Source organism: Leuciscus leuciscus (genome assembly GCF_965113295.1).
Source record: "Leuciscus leuciscus genome assembly, chromosome: 15".
NCBI lineage: Eukaryota > Metazoa > Chordata > Actinopteri > Cypriniformes > Leuciscidae > Leuciscus > Leuciscus leuciscus.
The window spans coordinates 30,081,434-30,103,395 of NC_138739.1; the positions used below are offsets into that span (position 1 = coordinate 30,081,434).

General features: G+C 36.6%; 1 protein-coding gene and 1 long non-coding RNA gene across 2 annotated transcripts in view; one reads left to right on the forward strand and one right to left on the reverse strand.

The window, feature by feature from the left end:
• LOC309476597 overlaps positions 1-21,962 on the reverse strand; it is a 154,035-nt gene that overhangs the window by 105,079 nt on the left and 26,994 nt on the right. The window lies entirely within an intron of this gene.
• On the forward strand, positions 3,685-21,079 carry plpp2b (phospholipid phosphatase 2b). The gene is made up of 6 exons (XM_082137690.1): positions 3,685-4,148; positions 17,638-17,789; positions 18,043-18,305; positions 18,386-18,443; positions 19,919-20,095; positions 20,322-21,079. Exons 1-6 carry the CDS (start codon positions 4,088-4,090, stop codon positions 20,433-20,435), a joined length of 825 nt encoding a protein of 274 aa, XP_081993816.1. The 5' UTR covers positions 3,685-4,087; the 3' UTR covers positions 20,436-21,079.

Sequence of the window (21,962 nt, forward strand, 5' to 3'; positions counted from 1 at the left end):
CTTGGAAACGGTGGTCCCAGCTCTTTTCAGGTCATTGACCAGCTCCTCCCGTGTAGTTCTGATTTCTCACCTTTCTTAGGATCATTGAGACCCCACGAGGTGAGATCTTGCATGGAGCCCCAGTCCGAGGGATATTGACAGTCATGTTTAGCTTCTTCCATTTTCTAATGATTGCTCCAACAGTGGACCTTTTTTCACCAAGCTGCTTGGCAGTTTCCCCGTAGCCCTTTCCAGCCTTGTGGAGGTGTACAATTTTGTCTCTAGTGTCTTTGGACAGCTCTTTGGTCTTGGCCATGTTAGTAGTTGGATTCTTACTGATTGTTTCATACTGAAACTATACTGAAATTATACTGGTGTTCAAGGACAAGCACTAAGCTGGTTCAAATCATACCTATCTGACCCCTACCATTTTGTCTATTTAAATGGAGAAAAATCGATCATAACTCCAGTAAACTATGGAGTGCCGCAGGGATCTGTATTAGGCCCTCTGTTATTTTCAATATATATGATGCCACTTGGAAATATTATAAGGAAACATGGAATTAGTTTCCATTGTTATGCTGATGACACTCAAGCATAAAGTGTGTTAAAGATATAAAAGATTGGATGACGCGTAATTTTCTTTTATTAAATCCAGACAAGACAGAGGTAATACTTATTGGTTCAAAAAACCGCCCACAAAACCTCGCACAATTCAACTTTAACATCATAGGATGTCCTGTTACTTTATCCTCTACAGTAAAAGACCTGGGTGTTATACTCGATTGCAACCTGTCTTTTGAAAATCATATTTCATATGTTACAAAAACAGCCTTTTTCCACCTTAGAAACATTGCTAAGTTACGTAATATGCTATCAGTTTCTGATGCAGAAAAGTTAGTTCATGCATTCATGACCTCGAGACTGGATTACTGTAATGCTTTATTAGCTGGTTGTCCTGCATCCTCAATAAACAAGCTACAGTTAGTCCAAAATGCCGCCGCTAGAGTTCTTACGAGATCAAGAAAATATGATCATATAACACCGATTTTATCATCACTGCATTGGTTACCTATAAAGCTCCGTATTAATTATAAGATATTGCTACTGACTTATAAAGCCCTAAACGGATTAGCTCCAGTCTATTTAACGGATCTTCTAAGATCACTAAATTCAAGGCTTTTGGTCATACCTAGGATATCCAGAACCACCAAAGGAGGGAGAGCATTTTCACATTTGGCTCCAAAACTCTGGAATAGTCTTCCTGATACTGTTCGTTGCTCAGACTCGCTCTCCCAGTTTAAAACTAGATTAAAGTCGCATCTCTTCAGCCAGGCATTCATATAATCCTACAGTTCAAACTACAATCCGGCCTCTAGCTCATAAATGCCAGAGGAGAACTGGCCCCCGACTGAGCCTGGGTTCTCCCAAGGTTTTTTTTTTCTCCATTAAGGCACCTGATGGAGTTTTAGGACACCATTAGGTCACTTGATGGAGTTTTTCGGTTCCTTGCCACTGTTGCCTTTGGCTTGCTCAGTTGGGGATATTTTGGGGATATTTAATTTAATTTTATCAATCAATAAATTCCTCTTGAAACAAACTTTGTTGTATTATTTTAATTTAATACTGTGAAGCTGCTTTGATACAATCTGTATTGTGAAAAGCGCTATACAAATAAACTTGACTTGACTTGATCGTATGGGGTGGACAGGTGTCTTTATGCAGCTAACGACCTCAAACAGGTGCATCTAATTTAGCATAGTAAATGGAGTGGAGGTGGACATTTTAAAGGCAGACTAACAGGTCTTTGAGGGTCAGAATTCTAGCTGATAGACAGGTGTTCAAATACTTATTTGTAAAAAAATCATATATTGTGATTTCTGGATTTTTTTTTTAGATTATGTCTCTCACAGTGGACATGCACCTACGATGACAATTTCAGACCCCTCCATGATTTCCAAGTGGGAGAACTTGCAAAATAGCAATATATATATATATATCAGTACAGGCCAAAACTTTGGACACATTACTATTTTTAATGTTTTTGAAAGAAGTTTCTTCTGCTCATCAAGCCTGCATTTATTTGATCAAAAATACAGATTTTTTTATTTTTTTATATTGTGATATATTATTACAATTTAAAAGAATTGGTTTTCAATTTATTATACATTAAATTATCATTTATTTCTGTGATGCAAAGTTGAATTTTCAGGATCATTACTCCAGTCTTCAGTGTCACATGTGACATCCAGTCTATCACATGATCCTTTAGAATCCTTTATTTAAAAAAAAATATATATATATATATATTTACTTTTTATTCATCAAAGTATCCTAAAAAAGTACCACAGGTTATGAAAAAATATTAAGCAGCAGAACTGTTTCCAACTTTGATAATGAATCCTCATATTAGAATGATTTCTAAAGGATAGACTGGAGTAATGATCCTGAAAATTCAGCTTTGCATCACAGAAATAAATGATAATTTAAAGTATAATAAATTGAAAACCAATTATTTTAATTTGTAATAATATATCACAATATTAAAAAAAATTCTGTATTTTTGATCAAATAAATGCAGGCTTGATGAGCAGAAGAAACTTCTTATATATATATATATATATATATATATATATATATACATATATATATACATATATATATACATATATATATACATATATATATATATATATATATATATATATATATATATATATATATATATATATTCATAATGACCAATGCCATCACAGCTGACGGCTTGTCATTGTGAAGCATGAATATCTGTGGTCTGTTTTAATTTTAATTACATAATTAGGGGATGTAACTATGTGTAGACTGATTAATAAACCTATTTAGTACTGTCAACATAATTCTCGAACTGCTGCTATAGTTTTACTGTGTGGCCTGTCAGTGTCCACTAGAGGGCAGATTAACATATATGAAATGTCAAGCAAGCGGATAAAGAAGATTGAACTGAGGCACATGCTTCGGTTTACACCCTACATTCTAGGATGGACCTTTAAAAACTTTGTATTACTAATTAGAATAGTAATCTGCCATTATATCCTGATCTGAGTGACGTCAACTATAGCTAGCTATCAGCTATAGTTTTTTAACTAGCCTACATTATGAAAGCATTTGAACGTCACCATCTATGAAGCATTAGGAAATTAAACTATTAAAATGTTTGCTCTACCCTAGGTGAACCAAATAATATAGCTAAGTACGTAGGCTACTATTTAGGTTTTATTTATATAGCCTAATTGTAATATTTGTAGTGTCAGTGACGTTTCCATAACGTTCTAGTAGACAAAAATTGTTAGGAAGCCTTTGGGGTGTGGCGATGTTAACGTGCTAGAAATAAGTTAGGTGTTCCCTTAACTTAAAAACAAATACATTATTTTGTGTCACATATAGGACTATCATCATATTGGCAGAGGTGTGTTCAGACAGTCAACTAAAAATATCTATCCATCCATCCATTTATTCTCAGAAATAGGGCTACTTGTAAATCACAACATGTCCAGATGTAACGATGAATGTGACAGATACATGTAGTAGAATAAATTGACCAATTTAATATTTATGGGATGATGTGCAATAAAAATAGTCTATGTGTGTGTCATGTTGCTTTGCGCTTCAGCTCAAAGTGCAGAGATTTATATCCAGGCAGCGCGACTGCGCATGCGCCTCACACTGTCAGCTCAAGGTGTGACACGGCGAGAGAGAGTACACAAGCGCGAGTGGGAACACAGCGGCTTTATTTTTGGAAAAGGAGTGGATGCGTCCTCAAAAATCTGCTGAAGGGCTGGACACAAGTCTTTTCTTTAACAAAAGCAACATGTGCACCTACGCGTCACTGCCGTCAGCATTTGAAGTTCTAGATATATAAAGTCGTAAAGGACGCGAGTGTTTCACCGTCACCTATGAGCTGAAGCGGAGCACGAGCAGCGCAGGTAGAACAGCAGAGCCGGAAGAACTCGCAATACTGGTCGCGTTCCCTTTGTTTTTCTTCTTCCAGGTGGATTATCTTTGACATTATCTCATAAATGAAGTGACTTTTAAAGTGCTAGTTTTAAAGTGCATCCGAGCTAAAGAAATAATGACGGACTTGAGGAAAAAGAGACTCTTCGTCCTGGTTGACGTGCTGTGTGTAGTTGTAGGTAAGCGAGTTCAATGTTTCAACGTTCAGTGTCATATTCTGAAGTTCATTTACAAAACTTCTTTTTTAAACTATATCTTAGGCTATGTAACTGGGTTGTTGACAAATAACATACACTGACGTTTTTTAATCAACACAATTATTTTAGTGGAAAATATGTATTTTGTAAGGAACTTTGTTTTTAAAACTTGTTTTCAGTGTGTGCTTTATGACAACAATACGTGAAATATGCAAGTATGTAAAAACAGGTTTATGTTTAACCTGTGTATATAATCTGATTGACCTTTTTTTTTTTTCTTTGCCTGTATAATTTATAAATGTATACAGCATTAGGTTATTATTAGACATTTAAACATAAAATATGCTTTTGTTCACAAGTTCACACTTTGCAAAATTGCCTTGGCTTGGCTTTGCACTAAACTGCAATATAAAGCAATATATATTTACAACTGATCTGGAAGCTAGTGTATTTGACTTTTGCCGATATTTCATGTATATTATCTTATTGCAAAAACAGGTGCTTTAGGTGACAGTGGCCATGTGAGGGGCCAATCTTTAGAAGATTTTCATATTTAAATATGTATTGGGAGGTGTGTTCTCTGTGTTGAATGCTGAGTTGCATTCGTCTTTGCTTCTTTTCCTGGATTTTGCACGTTCAGGAAGTTGAGTATTTGTTTATGGAAATGTGATCCAAGCCTGTCAGTATTTCCCACAGTGTTTGGCAGCCTGTAGTGCCACAGAAATGTTCCTCATCTTGCATTTTTGGCTTTATTTAGGGGTTTGCTTGCAGACCAACTGTGAGACAAACTCAATGACCATAAACACAGTCACATTTACGGAAAGATTCGACTTGCCTCAGTGCTAAAGTGAGTGTGAACCATCATGACCATTACTTCCTTTGGAAACATTGTGTTTGAGCCTGTTTTTCTTAACCACATGAGGTAACCCTACTATGAGATGAAGTTTCTGCACCTGCCCTTTGAAGTCTTTGTTGTGTCTGTGTTCTCCAACCTTCAGCTTTGGATTTCACGAGGGCTAGAATGTGCCCTAGGCATGATCCTTCACCTTTACACCTTTACACCTTTACAGGTGCAAGTGTCTCTCGTTTTGAAATGATCCATGTTGTAGACAGGGATAGACAATATTGTCCGTCTAGTCTATAAAGGGCATCAGATGGTTAGGACAATTACAGATGTTTCTTTTCTTGCATTTAGGCTATAATGACAAAATGCGAGAAAGGGGAAATTCTTCTTAAAATCTAGTTTAAAATGGATGTGCCACATTCTTAGTGTAAGATATGAGTTACATATGATTTTGAAATTCAATTTTCAGCAAACGTTTAAATGTAATCGCTCAAAAAAAGTCATGTGGTGCAGTGTTGTTATAGTAAACTAAGACCATTCTTTTTTTATATATAGTTTTCTTTAATTTAAATAAAGCTGAAAAAAAATATTCTATTAAGAATTATATGACATTTTTTTAATGTTTTCTTGCCAAGTTGAAGTACTAAAATGACTAAAACTGAAATAAGCAAAAAACTAAATAGTAGATCTGCATGATTAATGGTGCCTTCACGTGCTATGGTAATTATGGTAAATACCAAAAGCCGACGTGGAAAATGCACATGAACACCCCCTCATGTGGTATTTTCCACTGGGCAACTCGTAGAATATTTTGATGCACGAGTTGCCGAGATGAGATAACCTTTGACCTTTTCAAAATGGCGGAGAGCAACGCAAGAGTCATGAATAAGCATTGCACACAACTAAACGTTTTTTTGCTACTGTTAGCGGATAGTTTTTGTAGCCTATACAATATTGTGTCATTAAAAATTGTAATATAATGCGTTAACACTCAGTGTCAGTTTGGTTTGTTGTTACCTACCCAGAGCAGATGCTAGCTAGCAGTCAATAGGAGCCTCCTAGTAATGAGCGGTCAGGCAATTTACTCACGTGAATGTATTTTGTCTGTAGTGTACGCCAGCGACACCATGATTTACTGACTTAAGCTATCTAAAATTGTTTTAGCCAAATAACAGGTCTGGATCTGTGAGTCCATTTTTTTTTACCTACATTACGACAACAAAAGCACTTGAACACAACACACTGGTAAATACCAGTTCACAAGTGGAAAATATCATCTTTTCCATAGCACGTGAAGGCACCATAATTGTCGGACAAAATGGCTGATTCGGCGGATGGCGAATTATGATTGGTCAGATCGCATGTCAATCAAACCCCCTGCGAAGGGTGAAATGACAATAATTCAACTGTCTATTAAACCTTTGACAAGTATGATCACAGCGATTCAAATCTGTTTGTGCTGCCGCTGACCCAGAGAGAGCAGTTATCATGTTTAAGTATGAAACCGCTTTACAAAGAGTCTTTTTAAGTTTCATTATTTCTTTGTTACAAAAATTTTGATTATCACAGACGTACTAGGATAAAAGTTTACAGTGCGGAAAAAAAGGATAAATCACCTTTTGAAACTAACTTGACGCTTCTAATAAATATTGTATCGAGTACATTGTTACACCAGTTGGTGGCGACAAGCGACTGCTAAATTTATTCAGAAATTCATTCATTCAAGAGATTCTTTCAAAAAATCTGATTCTTTCACTAATGAAACAAGTGAAGTGTAAATGAGTGAGTCATTGAATCATTCTTTTAAGAGTCTACATAAAAAGACCAACAATATTTTTCGTACAACAGAATAGTTTATCAAATATGAACATTCCGTCACTATTACAAACCTTATTAAAGAATTTCCAACTTGTTGTAAATATATTAAAATGTACCGCTTTCTGCTAGAAATTAATGTAATGTATGGAAGAAAGGGCTAAGAAACCCATAGCTACATTATGTATGGATAGTTTGGGTTCTGACATAAAAGATGGTTCAAAGTCCTATAAATTTGAGACATTTGGCCTTGAGGTAATGAAAGTACAGAAAGATTTACTGCAGCACAGGTGGAAATATTCAGTCATTTTCAAATAAACATCAGCCTCTCAGATTGCTGTATTACTAACAGAAAAGTCCCTGAATCCAGTTGACTGCGAATTTCGGTAAGTGTTTCAGGGACTTAATATCCTTTTCCCAGCCCTGTATTTGACATTCAATCCAGCCCACCACCCTCTGCTTCTCTTTTTCTTCTGTCTAAGTAAACTTTCCCTCCACACAAACACAGTCTGGCTTTTGGTTTCGCTCACAGGCTAACGGTGTGTATTTTACTGCTGCCTTTCTTTATGATATTTTACATCATCAGTCATTGAGTACTGACAGAAAAAAGAGTTGACATTTAATATTCTGCCTCTGTTCTTCTGTACTGATACAGCAAGTCAAAGCCACAAGATCAGCATTTTACTTCAGTGAAAGTGAAATTGGAGAGAATTATCTATGCTTATCTGTTGCAATAAAAAGCTGAGCATTTGGCTCAGTACTGAAGGACTTTCCAGGCCTTCCTTCCAGGTACCTCTAGTGTATTTTGGTATGTTTTTAATAAAGCTCGTTATTTCTTAACGTTCTTAACATTATATCGTGAAATTGCCTCTGTTACACTCACCCTTCTAAACCTCACTCCGATTCGGGTCACGGCACCAATGTAACCTCTCCGGTTCTACTCGCATTGCTCCAAGCAGGATTCAAACCAGTATTTCCGGCATGGGAGGTGGGTGCGCTAACAAGATGCTTAAGACCCCTGTCTTGAGGTCAGGGAAGTAAGGTTTACATGCACAGCTCTTACTAGCTGGCCTCCGTTACACTCACCCCTCTAAACCTCACTCCCATCCGGGTCACGGCACCAATTGACGCGTTTCCACTGTCGGCCCAAAATCGATCATGCTAGTGCGTGCCAGGGCCAGTCGCGTTTCCACTGTCACTTCCAGGGCTTGATCGGGCCTCCTCAGGGTTTCCTCGGGGCCAACATCCAGGCGTTATTGGCCCGCCTAATACCTTGGTCCAAAGCAGGCCAACTGGGGCTTGAGGAGAGTTCATGAACAAAGGCGGAGTCAGGAGAGGGACAACGCTGTTGCTCATCTCCAATGCTTCATATCAGACTACCAGCTAACTCCAACATTTAAGACATTTTAAAACAATTTTCAGCTCAAAACTCACTTTCAGACACCAGTGAGTTTCTGAAATAACTTCAGAGTGCGATCCGATGGGGATTCTAATCTATTTTTTATTTACATGCGATGTTAAAGGCTACATATGCTAAACATTGCCATAATAAATATACATGGTTATGGAAAATACCAAAGACTGCTTGAAGAACTTCAACAAATCATATATGATTATAATCGTGTATTTATTTGGTTTCATGTTTCATCCATCTCTTCCCTGTCCCTTTGTTGATGCAGATGCAATGCATTCGCACATGTCATAAATTATATATAGTCCGGTAAACTCGTATAACTCCTGTTTTCTGCTCGTGAGCTCCCTCTGTTGCTCCAGCTGAAACTATAACAGTATAGTGAGATGGAAAAGATCGCTCAAACCTCCTCAGATCCCATAATTTCATGGAAAATAATGATAAAAAATAAATAATGATAAATACGGTTTGATTGAGCATGATTGATGTGCAGTCCTGACACAAATTAATAAATTACTGTCACTGTGAAAAAATTGTAGCGTAAATTATTGGTCAAATATCGATGCTTAAGTATTTAAAGACCAAACATCATGTTAATTTTACAATCTAGCTAGTTTTCAGTCAACTAGCTTCACCATGCTGGTGATGTGGGATTTGTAGACGTTGTTCTCTGAAGGCGTGTTTTAGAGTAGTGCTGCGGGGCTACTGGCCCGACAGTGGAAACGCAAATTGATTTTGACCTCGTGCTTGAGGTCCGAGGCTAGTGGCCCCGCCTAGCACAGGCTTGCATTGGCCCGAAAGTGGAAAAGCGGCTTACTTAACCCCTCCATTTCTACTTGCACCACTCCGAGCGGGATTCAAACCAGCGTTTCTGACATGGGAGGCAGATGTTATAACAAGGACGCTAAAGACCACAGCCACAGTCTCTAGTGTCAGTCTCTAGTGCGCCTCTTGAGGCCAGGGGAGTGAGGTTTACCAACACAGCTCTTACTAGCTGGCCTCTGTTAAACTGTTTTAACAGGCATCTTTTTTACATTTCATTTTATTGGTATTTTTAACAATTTTCTCAACACAAAAGATAATTGTTATATTGCTTACAGGACCTGTATGCAGATCCTTTTATCCAAAGTGACTTACGAATGAAGAATGCAATTAATGTAAAGTAGTAATGAAACATGAGTGCTGCAATACAACATATTTTCACAGTGCAAGCTAGGACAGAGATGGAGATATAGACTATGCGTGACAGTTAAATAGTAAAATGAACAAAAAAAGAAAAGTAAAAAAGCCAGCTGTTCCGGTATAAGGTTCCACCAGCAAGGAATAGTGAAGGTTTTTAGCATCATATCATTGCGCAATAACCCATAAAGACACATTGCCACACGATTTGGATTCATTCCCTAAAACTACTGGCGAAATATGGGAGAACGACAAGAACAATTGCAGGATGTTGGGACAGTCATTCTTTATATTTAAGGTCTTGGATAAACTTGTTCAGAACAGTCTGTGTGAGATCGCAATTGCAACATCAACAAAATTGTTCTGAAATTGGTCACACCATGAGACCATTAACATAATGATGCTGTTACATTAATCACAGAAGCTATTTTTAAAGCAAAACACACTTGCTAAACACTATTAGCGTACCAGCTAACCTGTTTCCCACGCAATATTATACATTTCCATGGTTTCCAAGAGTGTAAATCACACACTAGCATTAGCGTGGGGAGGTAGAGGGCTGAGACGGATAGACTTTGGTGTATGGTGAAAGAAAAGAGGAGGAGGGCGGGTGTTTCTTCTTGAAGTAGGATTCCAGACTCTCCTGCGAGGTTGTACGCTCAGCACATAGCTTCCAAATGAGTCAGGCGTCCTTGCCAAACTACCGCGCAGGGAGTGCTGCCGGCAGACAGACCGCCCTCAAAACTCTCACTTAAGGGGCGACATTGTATTTTCGTAACACTTATGATGGTACTCCAGAAAACCCACAAAGAAAGTCAAGAACATCTCATTTTCATCTTCAGAGTAGAAACCGAACGTGATCTTTGTGGGTTTAGCTGCTATGAACTGGGTTTCAAATGTTGAAATGAAGCCATAATGTATCAAGTTAGGTGTTGAAAGCTTAATATATTTGTTGAAATGCCTGAAAATGAGTTAGAATACAAGCGGTCAATAAAAACATAGGGTTTGATAATGAAAGGTGGTGAGCCAATGTCAGGGTGAAGGTCAAAGCCGACCCTAAGAAAACAGGCTACTCCCTCACAGGCTGTGTGGTGTAGACAAAAACAAATGGGATTTTCGCCAGGGTTTTCTTATTTTCAAGTCCTGTGACATTGGAAATGCACCAACTCGTATGTCCTTGAAACTGCAAGCAGGGCAACTCAGATTTACTGTAAACGTATCAGCTAAATGTTCACAGAATTTCAGTTTCTTGGACCAACATTGCCTGTGTTGGGAAAGCTACTTAGAAACTTTAGCTTCCAAAGTTACAAACTATTTAATAAGTAGTTAACCATGTAAAGCCTGACATATAAAGTAATAGTCAGAGGGCCAAAGGCAGTTTATTAGACAATATTTTTTTGAGTATTTGATATATCAGAATTGTAATGCTCAAATATGATATAGGAGAATATGGAGCTCATATTTGAGAAGTAAAAAAAAACCCACACAATTGCAAAAATATGCAATTTGTTGCAGTCGCTGATATTTACATGGCCAAAAAGTACGATTAAATTCTGATAGCTTGTAAAATCAGTGAGATCTTTATAATAGTATAACAGACCACTTACATAAAATGCACATAAATATCAGATGTCACTCTAAATCTCACAATAATATGATGTAGTAAGATGATATTTAAATGCTCCGTTTTATGATCAAAGCTTAACAAAACATATAATGTAATGCAATACAATGATGATTGGGAGTAAAAATGTACTTTCCTCAAAAGCCTGATCATATATGGATAATCATGTAAACTTAAGTTGCTTCTGTCCAGTAAATGTTTGTCTTGAAATATTACTAACAATGTAAAAGGCATTTTTAGTGTATTGTTTTTTTTTTAAGGTAAAAAGACGTGTACAGTGTACCACAACCTTAAGGTGAAAAAAAAAAATAGGATTGAAAATAGCTGAGCTACTGTAAGCTGATGCTAAAGGGAAAGTTCACTCAAAAATGAAAATTGTGTAATTTACAATGATGACTCTATGGTTTTTTTTCTGTGGATTTTTTTTTTTCTGTATAAGATTTTCTGTGATACACAAAAGTAGTTATTTATAGCAGTGTCCAAGCTGCTCTTTTCCCTTTAATGAAAGTGAATGGTGACCAAGATTTACATACCGACTTTAGTTTGTTTAGTTCTCACACCAAAGCATCATTATGACTTCAGAAGACTTGGAATATAGTGCACATGTCATCTAAACTACTCCTGTAATGCATATTATTTGTCCTCTTTGAACCAGTACAGTCCCTGGTCCCCATTCACTTTCACTGTAGGAAAGTGAGCAGCTCAGACATTCTGATAAACCTCTGCTTTCCTGTTCTAACTTCACCAATTGGAATAACACAAGGGCGACTCGAGTATGGCAATTTCATTTTTGGGTGAACCTTCTCTTTTGTATACTGAATGAAACTGTTTGTTTCGTCCAATAATGGCTCTGGCGTTCCTCCAGCGGTGTGAGGGGAAGTGTTTCCAACTCAGTTAACTCAGATTGCCAACAATTATCTTCCTACATACCATAACTGCACATCAGATTGAACCAAATATAGCAACACTCAGTTCTGCCCTTCATATTTATAGTGTTTGTGAAGGAGGAGGCTCCAAACAAACTGGGAAACTATGAATGAATGAGGTGGAGACTACAGGAGTGGCAAGCTAATTTTTGTCTGTGGGATGGGCAAAAGGATGTGAATCCTCACTGAGCCACTTCAGCAATCACCAACCCAGAAACATTTTACTCTCTCCTCCCCCTATTGATTTAGTCTATATATTGCTTTGTTGCAACTCAACTAATGCAACTCAACTCAACTTAAAATTAGGGTTGCAAAGGGCCTGAATTTCCTGTAAACTTCCAGAAACTTTCCAAAAGTTTATGAAAATTCCCCAAAAGTCTGGAAACTTTGCAACCATGGTTAAAATATTTTCATTGTTTTTTCCATTAGGAGCATGAAGTCATTCATGGTTTACTCCTCGCTTACCGTCATGTTATTCCAAAACTATATCGCGGTCTTTATTCTGTGGAACCGAGCGGCGCCACATACGATCAAAGATAGTGGTGACCAAGACTGTCAAACAATGTTGTTATTGTTTACTAAAACTAAAAATTATTAGAAATCATGGGCATTAAAGATGAAATGTATTCCTATATAAATATTTGGTGGGGAAACTGAAACAAAATAGGTTTTCGAAGTGCTAAAATGACTAAAACTGAAATGCATATAAAATAAAACTAAATATACATATTTAAAAAAAGAAATAAAGCAAAATTACCAAGGCATAAACAACATTGCTAATGCAAACTAAACTGATAATTTAAAAATAAAAGCTAATTCCAAATATTATTTGAATATTAGAATAGTATATAAATAATACAAAAAAAAAACACTGCTGTTAAGCAAGTTAAACTGGACTTTAAATTCCAGGCTGTTTCTCACACAAAACTATGACTTATGACTTAGGAAGACTCGGAATATAGAGCAGAAGTTGTATGGTCTTCTTTAATTTGAAGCCTATCCGCTTTCATTCCTTTCTTCAACTTTTTTTCCCAAGTAAAAAATGCACGATGTTAGGTAAATTACCGACTTTTAATTAATGAACTATTCAGAAAACTAGAGTTCATTCCTTTTACTTGCATAGCATGAAGGGGGAAAAACACAGTCCATGGCCTCATAAAAAGAGCTCATACCAAAACGGGTTCCCTTAATGTTTTACAGGAAATTTGACTTCCTGTACCTTCAAATGGAACTAATTTGTTTCAGGGAATGGTTGGAGGGGGGCGGCTGGTGGCAGTTGAGACGAGGTTTGTTTTTCAGTGCAGCCCCAATATTGCAATGTGTTGGGTGTCAACTGTGCCTTTCTTCAAGACTTCTTGCCCTCTCACTTCTAAGCGCCACATGTCTCCCTGCAGTCCTGTTTCATTGCGTAATTAAGCGTCCGCCAAGCTCGCACCTGCCAACTGAGGCTTTGAACTCGAACCGTTTGAAGTTCTTTGACCTTTTAATGCACCTTATACTGACTTAATTCCTTGGGAACACAATCTGGAAAATATTTCAGAAGTAATGCTCATGAATTTCACTGACGAGTACCAGAATATACTGCTTGGCCTTTTTAACTGCACAGTTGACATTTTAGACTTCGTTCTCAGTGTTTCTAGGTGTTTTAATTGTGTTTGGCATTAATCAATGACAGTTTGAAATAAAAAAAACTACTCCTCAGGGTTCATTTTTCATTTTTCCATTGGCCATAAAAATCTGTATCAAAAACCTTTCAGTCTTACTAGTCTTTTTGTTTCCTAATAATGTGTCTCAGGAGTTGAAAAGCCTGGAGAGGAAGAAGGAAAAATGAGACTTAAGTTTTATTGGGCATTTCATTCATTTGTTTGGAGATTATACAGCTGGCAAACATACAGAAAAGGCCATCCAAGCTCAGCTCCAGATCCTCAGAGTGTCTGAATCTCAAGTTAGTGTTAAAACTGTAGCCATTGTTTGGGGTCTCGAGTCCCTCACAATGATGATCAATGAGGCCTGAGGGATAGTTCATTTTTCTTTTTCTTTTTCTTTCATTGCTTGTAAACAGTAAATCTCCTTAATGACAATAAAACTTGGGGTTTACATTCAGTACACAGTTTTCAGCAAGTGGATCACATCCTTTCGAGCTAACTGAACTATTTAAGGTAAAGTTGTTTTGTTTTTGTTTTCCCAGGAGGTTTGAACAAAAGAAAACAAAACCTATTTGTAAATATTTTGCAAAAAACGTTTTTGAAATCTGCAAAGCAAAAGAGATCTAAACGTATTTGTAAATATTTTCAAAAAACATTTGTTTTTTTGTTTTGCAAGCTGTAATACAAAAGAAAACGAAACATATTTGTAAATATAAAAAAAAAACACTTGTTTTTTGTTTTGTCTGGTACAAAACAAAAGAGAAAACATTTGTGAATATAAAAAAAATGAAAGATGTAAAAAAAGAAACCAAAACATTTGTAAATATATACATGTATATAAAAAATGTAAGGTACAAAGCAAAAGAAAACAAAACATTATAATTGTTAAAGAATAAATCTGTTTGAGGCCGGAGTCTGATTTAACAGTAGTTATTTAGAGCTGTTTGACCTGAGGATACAATTTGACCCAGATTTTGACAATTGTGAATCATTGCTCCAAAATTCACAATTGTTAGTTCAATAATACACAGCGTAGTAAACTAATGACTGTTTTTGGGGCAAGGTTACATGAGCAGTGTGTTTTTATTAGTGCACCATTGAGGATGTCATTATGATATTTTGTAAGTGAGTGTGTGTGTGTGTGTGTGTGTGTGTGTTCTCACTGTCCCAGACCACAGTGTATGGAAATACAGTGTCATTTCAAACACCCTTGTTCTTTGTTTTTGGAATACAAAGAAACTCATTTGTTCTTAAGTGACTCTCTATGACTCGATTACTCTTTGTCTCTTGTCGTGACGTGAACGTCTCAAGAATACACTGAAACTCAAAAGGACTTGTTTTGGATGTGTATTTTGCACCATTGCATTTCAACTTTTCTCAAGGATTTAGTTCAACATCTCTAGTGCTAAAACTTTCAAATTAAATTTCAATTAATGAAGTTGTCATTCAGCATTAAGATTAACTTGCTAAAGTGATTGATTGGTTGTTTTTTCATATGACCCAACAATTCAATTCAGTAAATAATCCCTTTTTCTCTCTGTCTATAAACTGACAAAATACGAGTTTAAAACAGGCAAACTTCTAATTTTCTTGTACGTTTCCCTGGTGTTTCCATGTGTTAATTCATCTAGAACATTCATTATGAAATTTTAGAAATTGCTACCATGTTTTATCCAGCATAATGCTTTGTTGTTTTAACAAAACAAAAGAAAACAAAACATATTTTTGTTTTGGCAAAAACATTTTTTTTTTTTTTTCTAGTTGGAATATATTATTCTAAATTCTGTTAGTAAGCTCCATATGTACAGATTATGAGCTTGTTCTTTGTATATTTTGAATGGCCCTTGTAGAATAATATTGAAGAATAAACCATGTGTAAATATCACAGTGAGCCCAGAGTTAAATTTTGAGATGGACCGGACCGTCTGTCTCACAAATGCTCTTGTACATTGTAATACCGCAGTGGTATAAATGGCACTTGAGCAATCCTGGATTTGTGTGGGATGCTGCTCATCCATATTTAGTCAACCATAAGGTCCAGAATCATATTTTTGGCTTTTACCAACAAAAACCATGTTTTCCTGCTGATGTAGAATCTTCCTGATGTTGACTGGAAGAAACAAGGTTCTTTTACATTCTTAGCCGGCTTAAAATATCTACACAAGTATGTTCCATTCAAACATACTTTCTGGCAGTTAAAGATATGCAAACTTACTGGAACACTGTGCCATTATATGTCCAGAAAATGGAATTACAGGAAGTAGAATTGCTCCTACTGTTCTCTTTAAGTGCTGTGGCTTAGGATCACGTGGTTGCAGAGTGATTTTGTAACATTTCCAAATGTCCCAAGGTCATTTTCCATTCATTAAAGGCTCACGCCGTGGCAACATTCAGACATGTGCATCTCCAGCCACATCAGTCCACCGATCAAGGCGTTGTGGAAAGGATGTCTAGGCTGTGGGTGTGGACAGGAATGTTTATGATATGGCACAAAACATGTTTTTGGGTTAAAACGGTGTGGTCTGGTGACTTCCTCATAGCTGTGGGATAAATGTGTTTCCTTGTGACTCTGGAAAAAAGAGGTACTATAAATACACGCTGCTTCCATGACTTAATTCGGATGGTGTTCTGAGTGTTACTAAAAAAAAAAGTCTATAGAGTCTTATAGTAAATAGTTGAGAGAAAACCAGGTGGCAACCGATCTCTCTTTTGAATCCAACATGGAAGTGACTTAAACTGCAATTCATTGACTGACCACTAGAGACAGGCTCCAAAAGAGAGTCAATCCCATAGACCCCCATGTTAATATGCCCAACTTTACAGCAGAAAAAGAATATGCTTACAGCCTCGTACAAAAATTGGTTTTGGTCTATATAGCTAATTTTGCCCTTCATGACAACTGTGAGGGGAGTGAATTTTTTTATAACTCATCCGTTTAAATTATATTAAGTCTTAAAGTTCTGCATAATTAAGGGCGTGGCCACTTGAGTGACAGGTGGATTGCCGCTGCTGTCACTACTAGCCGTTTGTCTTCTGTCTGTTAGCGGCACGCGTCACCTCAGCTAATCCCGCCTCTTTGCCCATTTCCGGTTATCCGGGAGACACGCACGGTGATGCGTTGGCAAGATGGCGACGGCTGGCTCCTCCCACTTTGGGTTTCAAAAATGCTCTTCAGAAACCTCTGGAGAAAACGCATGTTGTGTAACAGTATATTGGATCCGCGCATAAGCTCTTAAAGTGACAGCAGCCTAATAAACCTGTCTGTCATGTTAATCAAAGAAAAACAAAAAATATATTTTTTAGAACAAAGTTTGTTTATTTGTTCTTATTTTATTACTGACTGTTTACTAAATTAATTTTTGTTAATTTAGTTCAACGATTCAAATAAAGCCTTCCTGTGCTGTGTGTAAGCTATTACGACAAAATTATAAAACAATTATGAGATGATAAATTATCTGAATGGAGGTATATATGGCAATTTTCCCTGTGATATCGAAAATGGTATTGAATATCGATAATTTGTAATGTAAATATATAGTTTTTTGGTATTAAGGTAGTGAGAAATGGTTAGGGAAATGTGCTTATGAATTTTTTTTTTTTTTTTTTGGGGCTATTTAGTTACTTTAACAATAACCAAAAATATGACATCTCACCCATAAATCAATAATTATATTTGATTTAATTATAAATACTTCTTTTTAATTTAATGTAGGATTTTCATAAAAATAAAGGCAGTGTAACAAACATACAATGATGTATACATGTAAATATATACATTATAATGAAAATAATATAATGTTGGTATTGTTGATATGTATTTGGTTATGAGAAATGGCTGGAAAAAATGTGCTTTAATTGTCATGAATATATGGAAATTTTATTTTCTTGAGGTGAAATATGACCCAGACAGGTTTTTTCCAGGTTTTAGGAGATTCACCCTGTATATTCTCCACATTAGTCAACTCATCATTTGGAAGCAGATATTTATTTCTCTATGTATTTATTTTTTTCTTCTTATTCCTGTAGCTTCTCTGCCCTTCGTTATAATGAATATCGCGTCCCGGCCATACGAGCGAGCGATCTTCTGCCAGGACGAGAGCATCGGTTACCCTGTAAGACCGGACACCATCACGCACGTGACGCTGGCTGCGGTCACCATCACCTGCACTATCATTATCGTGAGTCCCTCGTTCATTCATCTCCATCATCCCTCCCATGATCTCATCATCCCTTGAGTCACATGCTGATCCTCAACAAAGTGTCCGTTCATGACTCTGCACAGAAGAGGGGTTTATTATGCACAACAACACAGCATTTTGTGCTCATGGACAGATTTATGACAAACCTAATGTAGCGTAACCGTTTTGATCCTTGTTGAACGCTACAGAAATGCATCACGTCACTCAACTTTTACCTCTTCTGTTCCTCTAGATATCATCCGGTGAAGCGTATCTGGTGTACAGCAAGAAAATTCACTCCAACTCTACATTTAATCAATATGTATCGGCCATCTACAAGGTGCTGGGCGCCTTCCTGTTTGGGGGAGCTGTCAGCCAATCACTGACGGACTTGGCTAAGTACACCATTGGGCGACCACGTCCACATTTCTTAGCAGTGTGTGCCCCCAAAGTCTGCAAAGGATACGTGACTGCGATCAACTGCACTGGCAACCCACGTGATGTGACCGAAGCCAGGTATGTCTCTCATCATAAATCCTTTTAACGCATTGATTTCAGTGAATTTCTGTGAACTATATGTGATTTGTGTGTCGTAGGTTGTCCTTCTACTCAGGTCACTCCTCCTTCGGGATGTACTGCATGCTGTTTCTAGCGGTGAGTGGTGTAACATTTACCCCTTGGGATCAACCAACAGTTTGGGAGTGGGTCTTTTTGTTTTTGCAACCAATGGCAAATGGGGAAACATGTTTGAAAATAGGCTTTATTTCTGCAGTTTCGTTTGATTTTACTAGTGTCACTAAAAGTATAGATCTAACCCTCTGGTCATAAATAATTTTTTCAGGTCTTTTTGGCTGTTCTGTCTTTTTTGGCTGAAAAAATGTACGTTTCTTTTTTATTATTAAATTTTTTACTTCATCAGAATAGTATGAAACTCGGTACAGGTTTTGGCACTTGCTATGTGAACACACACACACACACACACACACACACACACACACACACACACACACACACACACACACACACACACACAAAAAGATGGTTAGATGGTCCTGAAAAAAATAGTCGCACTTATACTTGACCGCATTGGAAACAAATGGGAAACGAATTTAATCAAGTGGAAATGTTTGGTACTGCGCCCAAACAAAATCTTACTGAAAGCTCATTGTTTGATCAACCTCAAATTTTGAACAAAAGTTGTTTAGATTTATGGCTTTGATTTTTCTCACAGTTTTAGAGTAAAACATGTTTTGGAAAATATATATTTAATATAAAATAAAATAAATAATTTATTTAAAATATTTACATAAATATTTTATGCATTTTTCATCATAATAAACTTAAATTCACTTCAACAATAATTTGCTATGTGTCTTCTTTAAAAAAAGACCAAACTTAAGTCTGTGCAAAACAATTAAGATTTATGACAGTTTAAGTTGGACATTTTCAGGTACCAGTTTTAGTACCATGAAATCCTCTAAAAATACAAAATATATATATATAAAAAAAAAACATTATCAAACTAAATTATAGAACATTATTTTTATTGAAATAATTAATTAAAAAAACAATTTGACTGCCACGCGAGCATCACCAGAGGGTTAAATGTGTAGTCACATTTACCATTTTTCAGCAAATTCAGTCATATCAGAATGGAACATCGTGATCGAGAATTCCTCGTGAGAGCAAAAGATTTCTGAATCAGGATCAAATTGTTCACGCAAATTCGCAGTGTTCGCCAACAGAAAGCTGCCTGGTTTCAAAGAGACTTGTATATGAGCTGTGCTTCATAAAATTCGGTCACATTCGAAAATTTTGCCAACAATTTAGCAGCCAAACCGGTCCACTTGTCAAGTGTAGCATTGAAAGGAGCAACTGTTTTAGCATAGTATAGATATGACATAAATAGGACACTATGAGGAATAGATGGTGTTGCGGGTATTTACAATAATAGGAGTTTTTCGTTGCAGAGTTTGCAAAACCTTGAATTAATTTAATGATATATTAAATGCTAAAAGCTCACTGAGATAAAACTGTTATCGCCATTTGCTTTCGTTATTTCTTCTCAACAAATTAAGTCATTATCATTCAGCAAATGAAAGACACCTATTTTTCTTTTCTTTCCTTAGTTCTATGTCCAGGCCAGACTGAATGCGAAATGGGCCCGTCTTCTGAGGCCAACCATCCAGTTCTTCCTGGTGGCCTTTGCTGTGTATGTAGGTTACACCCGCGTGTCCGATTATAAGCACCACTGGAGCGACGTGCTGGTGGGGCTCCTCCAGGGGGCGCTCATTGCAATTCTCATTGTAAGTTAACACTTTTTACCCAACATTTTTACATCTGTCATCATTTCCTCACCCTCACGTTGTTCCAAACCAGTATGACTTTCTTTCAAACCTCAAACCTTTTTTTTTTTTTACCCCACTGAATATTTCCTTTTCTGGTAAAGTGACCCAAAAGTAAGAGGCCATTCAGTTTAAAATGTAGCATTGTGAGGTCTTTAACTCTTCTAACATTCCTTGTCTCTTACAGGTGCGATACGTGGCGAATTTCTTCAAGGTCCGTCCTTCACCTCAATACTCGAGTTCAGAGGCGGAAGCAGAAGTCGAGGAGCAGAAACACAGCTTTCGAGGTGGACCACCATAACCATTTCGGCTATTACGGACCTGTGTGAGAGAAATGAGAACAAACACTCGCACTACATCTCCCACAAACCACTGGACTGACGGGAGGGGGCGGAGCAAGACTGCACATGCTCACAATGGTCCTCCTTGAAAAAGCTTTAGTGTCTGTTCCTTTGTTTCAAGTGAGAGAGAACTCTTTATACGTATTTAATCAACTTATTTTAATCAAAACGATTTGCCGCAGATATTAAGGGACTGAATCTGTTTTTTAAATCTGCGTACTGGATCAGGTTTTACGTACAACATGTATCTTTGTTTGAATTGTAAATCTTACTGAAATAATGGCGAACCAAACAGAATCCCATATTCTGTGGTTTAAAATGTTGGCAATCATTGCTTGTCTGTATTTTTCCAATATTATGTGCCTTAGTAATTAAATCTAGTATATAATTATAAATAGTAATCTGGATTGCAGAAAGTGAATAATGTCATAAAATTGTTAGGATATTTTTTTTTTTTGTCCCCCTATGTTTAAAATTTTAAATTAAGATACCACTACAACATCTGCAAGCCTTGCTTCATTTTTAATTTTCGCATTCAGCTTTATTGAACTTGTGAATTGTTGTTTACATTGTCTAAATTCCTAATAAATATTTGTAATAATAATCTGCTTGTTGTTATTAAGTACCACACTTTAATAGTATGTATAGCACTACTTTAAATGATAAATATCATAAAATGTCTATTTTGACCACATTTGTATTCTAGTGTACTTGGTACATTTAATGTTTGCATATCCAGTTAGCATATTTTAATCCAGAAGGACTATGTCAATAATATATGTATTTATGTAAGCATGAACAAACATGAATTCAATCCACATGCAAACTTTAGTTTTACATACCCTAAAGGACATATCAGCCAGAAGTGGATGTCAAACACTTTTTATTTTATTCGGTTTGCAAATGTAATTTACTTTAGCCATGTTCTGCTGGGCACTTTCCTGTCAGTCCAGAACTGCAGTAGCCAGACATCTAATGATGACCATCTATTCAGCCACAGCTATGACTACAAATGCGCTAGTTTTCTTTCAAAATAAAGTCTCAAGAGTTCAATCAGACCACCAATTACAATTCCATGTCAGGGTGAAGAAATTGAGAAAGAAATGCACTGTTAATTATATTCTATGATTTTTATAATACATATAAAATAATATTACTGTGATTAGGTATGAGTGGGCAGATAGGTTGTTACAAGCGCACAGTTCATTATTTGTATTATAACATATGTTAGTATGAACTGTAATCGCTAGTCAGGATGGTAACAAAACTTCCATCCAACCCTTGTGTTCCTAAACTGCAATGGTAAGACAAAACCCCTCTTGCTACTCTATATCATGTTGCGTTCCTTTTACCTCAGCTGTAAGTTGTTATTTTGTGGGTTTCCATCTGGCCTGATGCCTCTGCTTATGCAAGATTTGGGTTTAGAAGATGTCAAAGAAAGCATAGGCTGTTCTAACATATTTAACACCTTTATTTGTTTTGGGGAT

Bases quoted from the DNA above. Each gene is read 5' to 3' on its own strand.
- plpp2b (XM_082137690.1), top strand. From the start codon at position 4,088: ATGACGGACTTGAGGAAAAAGAGACTCTTCGTCCTGGTTGACGTGCTG. The intron at 17,790-18,042 runs GTGAGTCCCTCG...CTGTTCCTCTAG, and splicing joins TCACCTGCACTATCATTATC to ATATCATCCGGTGAAGCGTA. The intron at 18,306-18,385 runs GTATGTCTCTCA...TGTGTGTCGTAG, and splicing joins CGTGATGTGACCGAAGCCAG to GTTGTCCTTCTACTCAGGTC.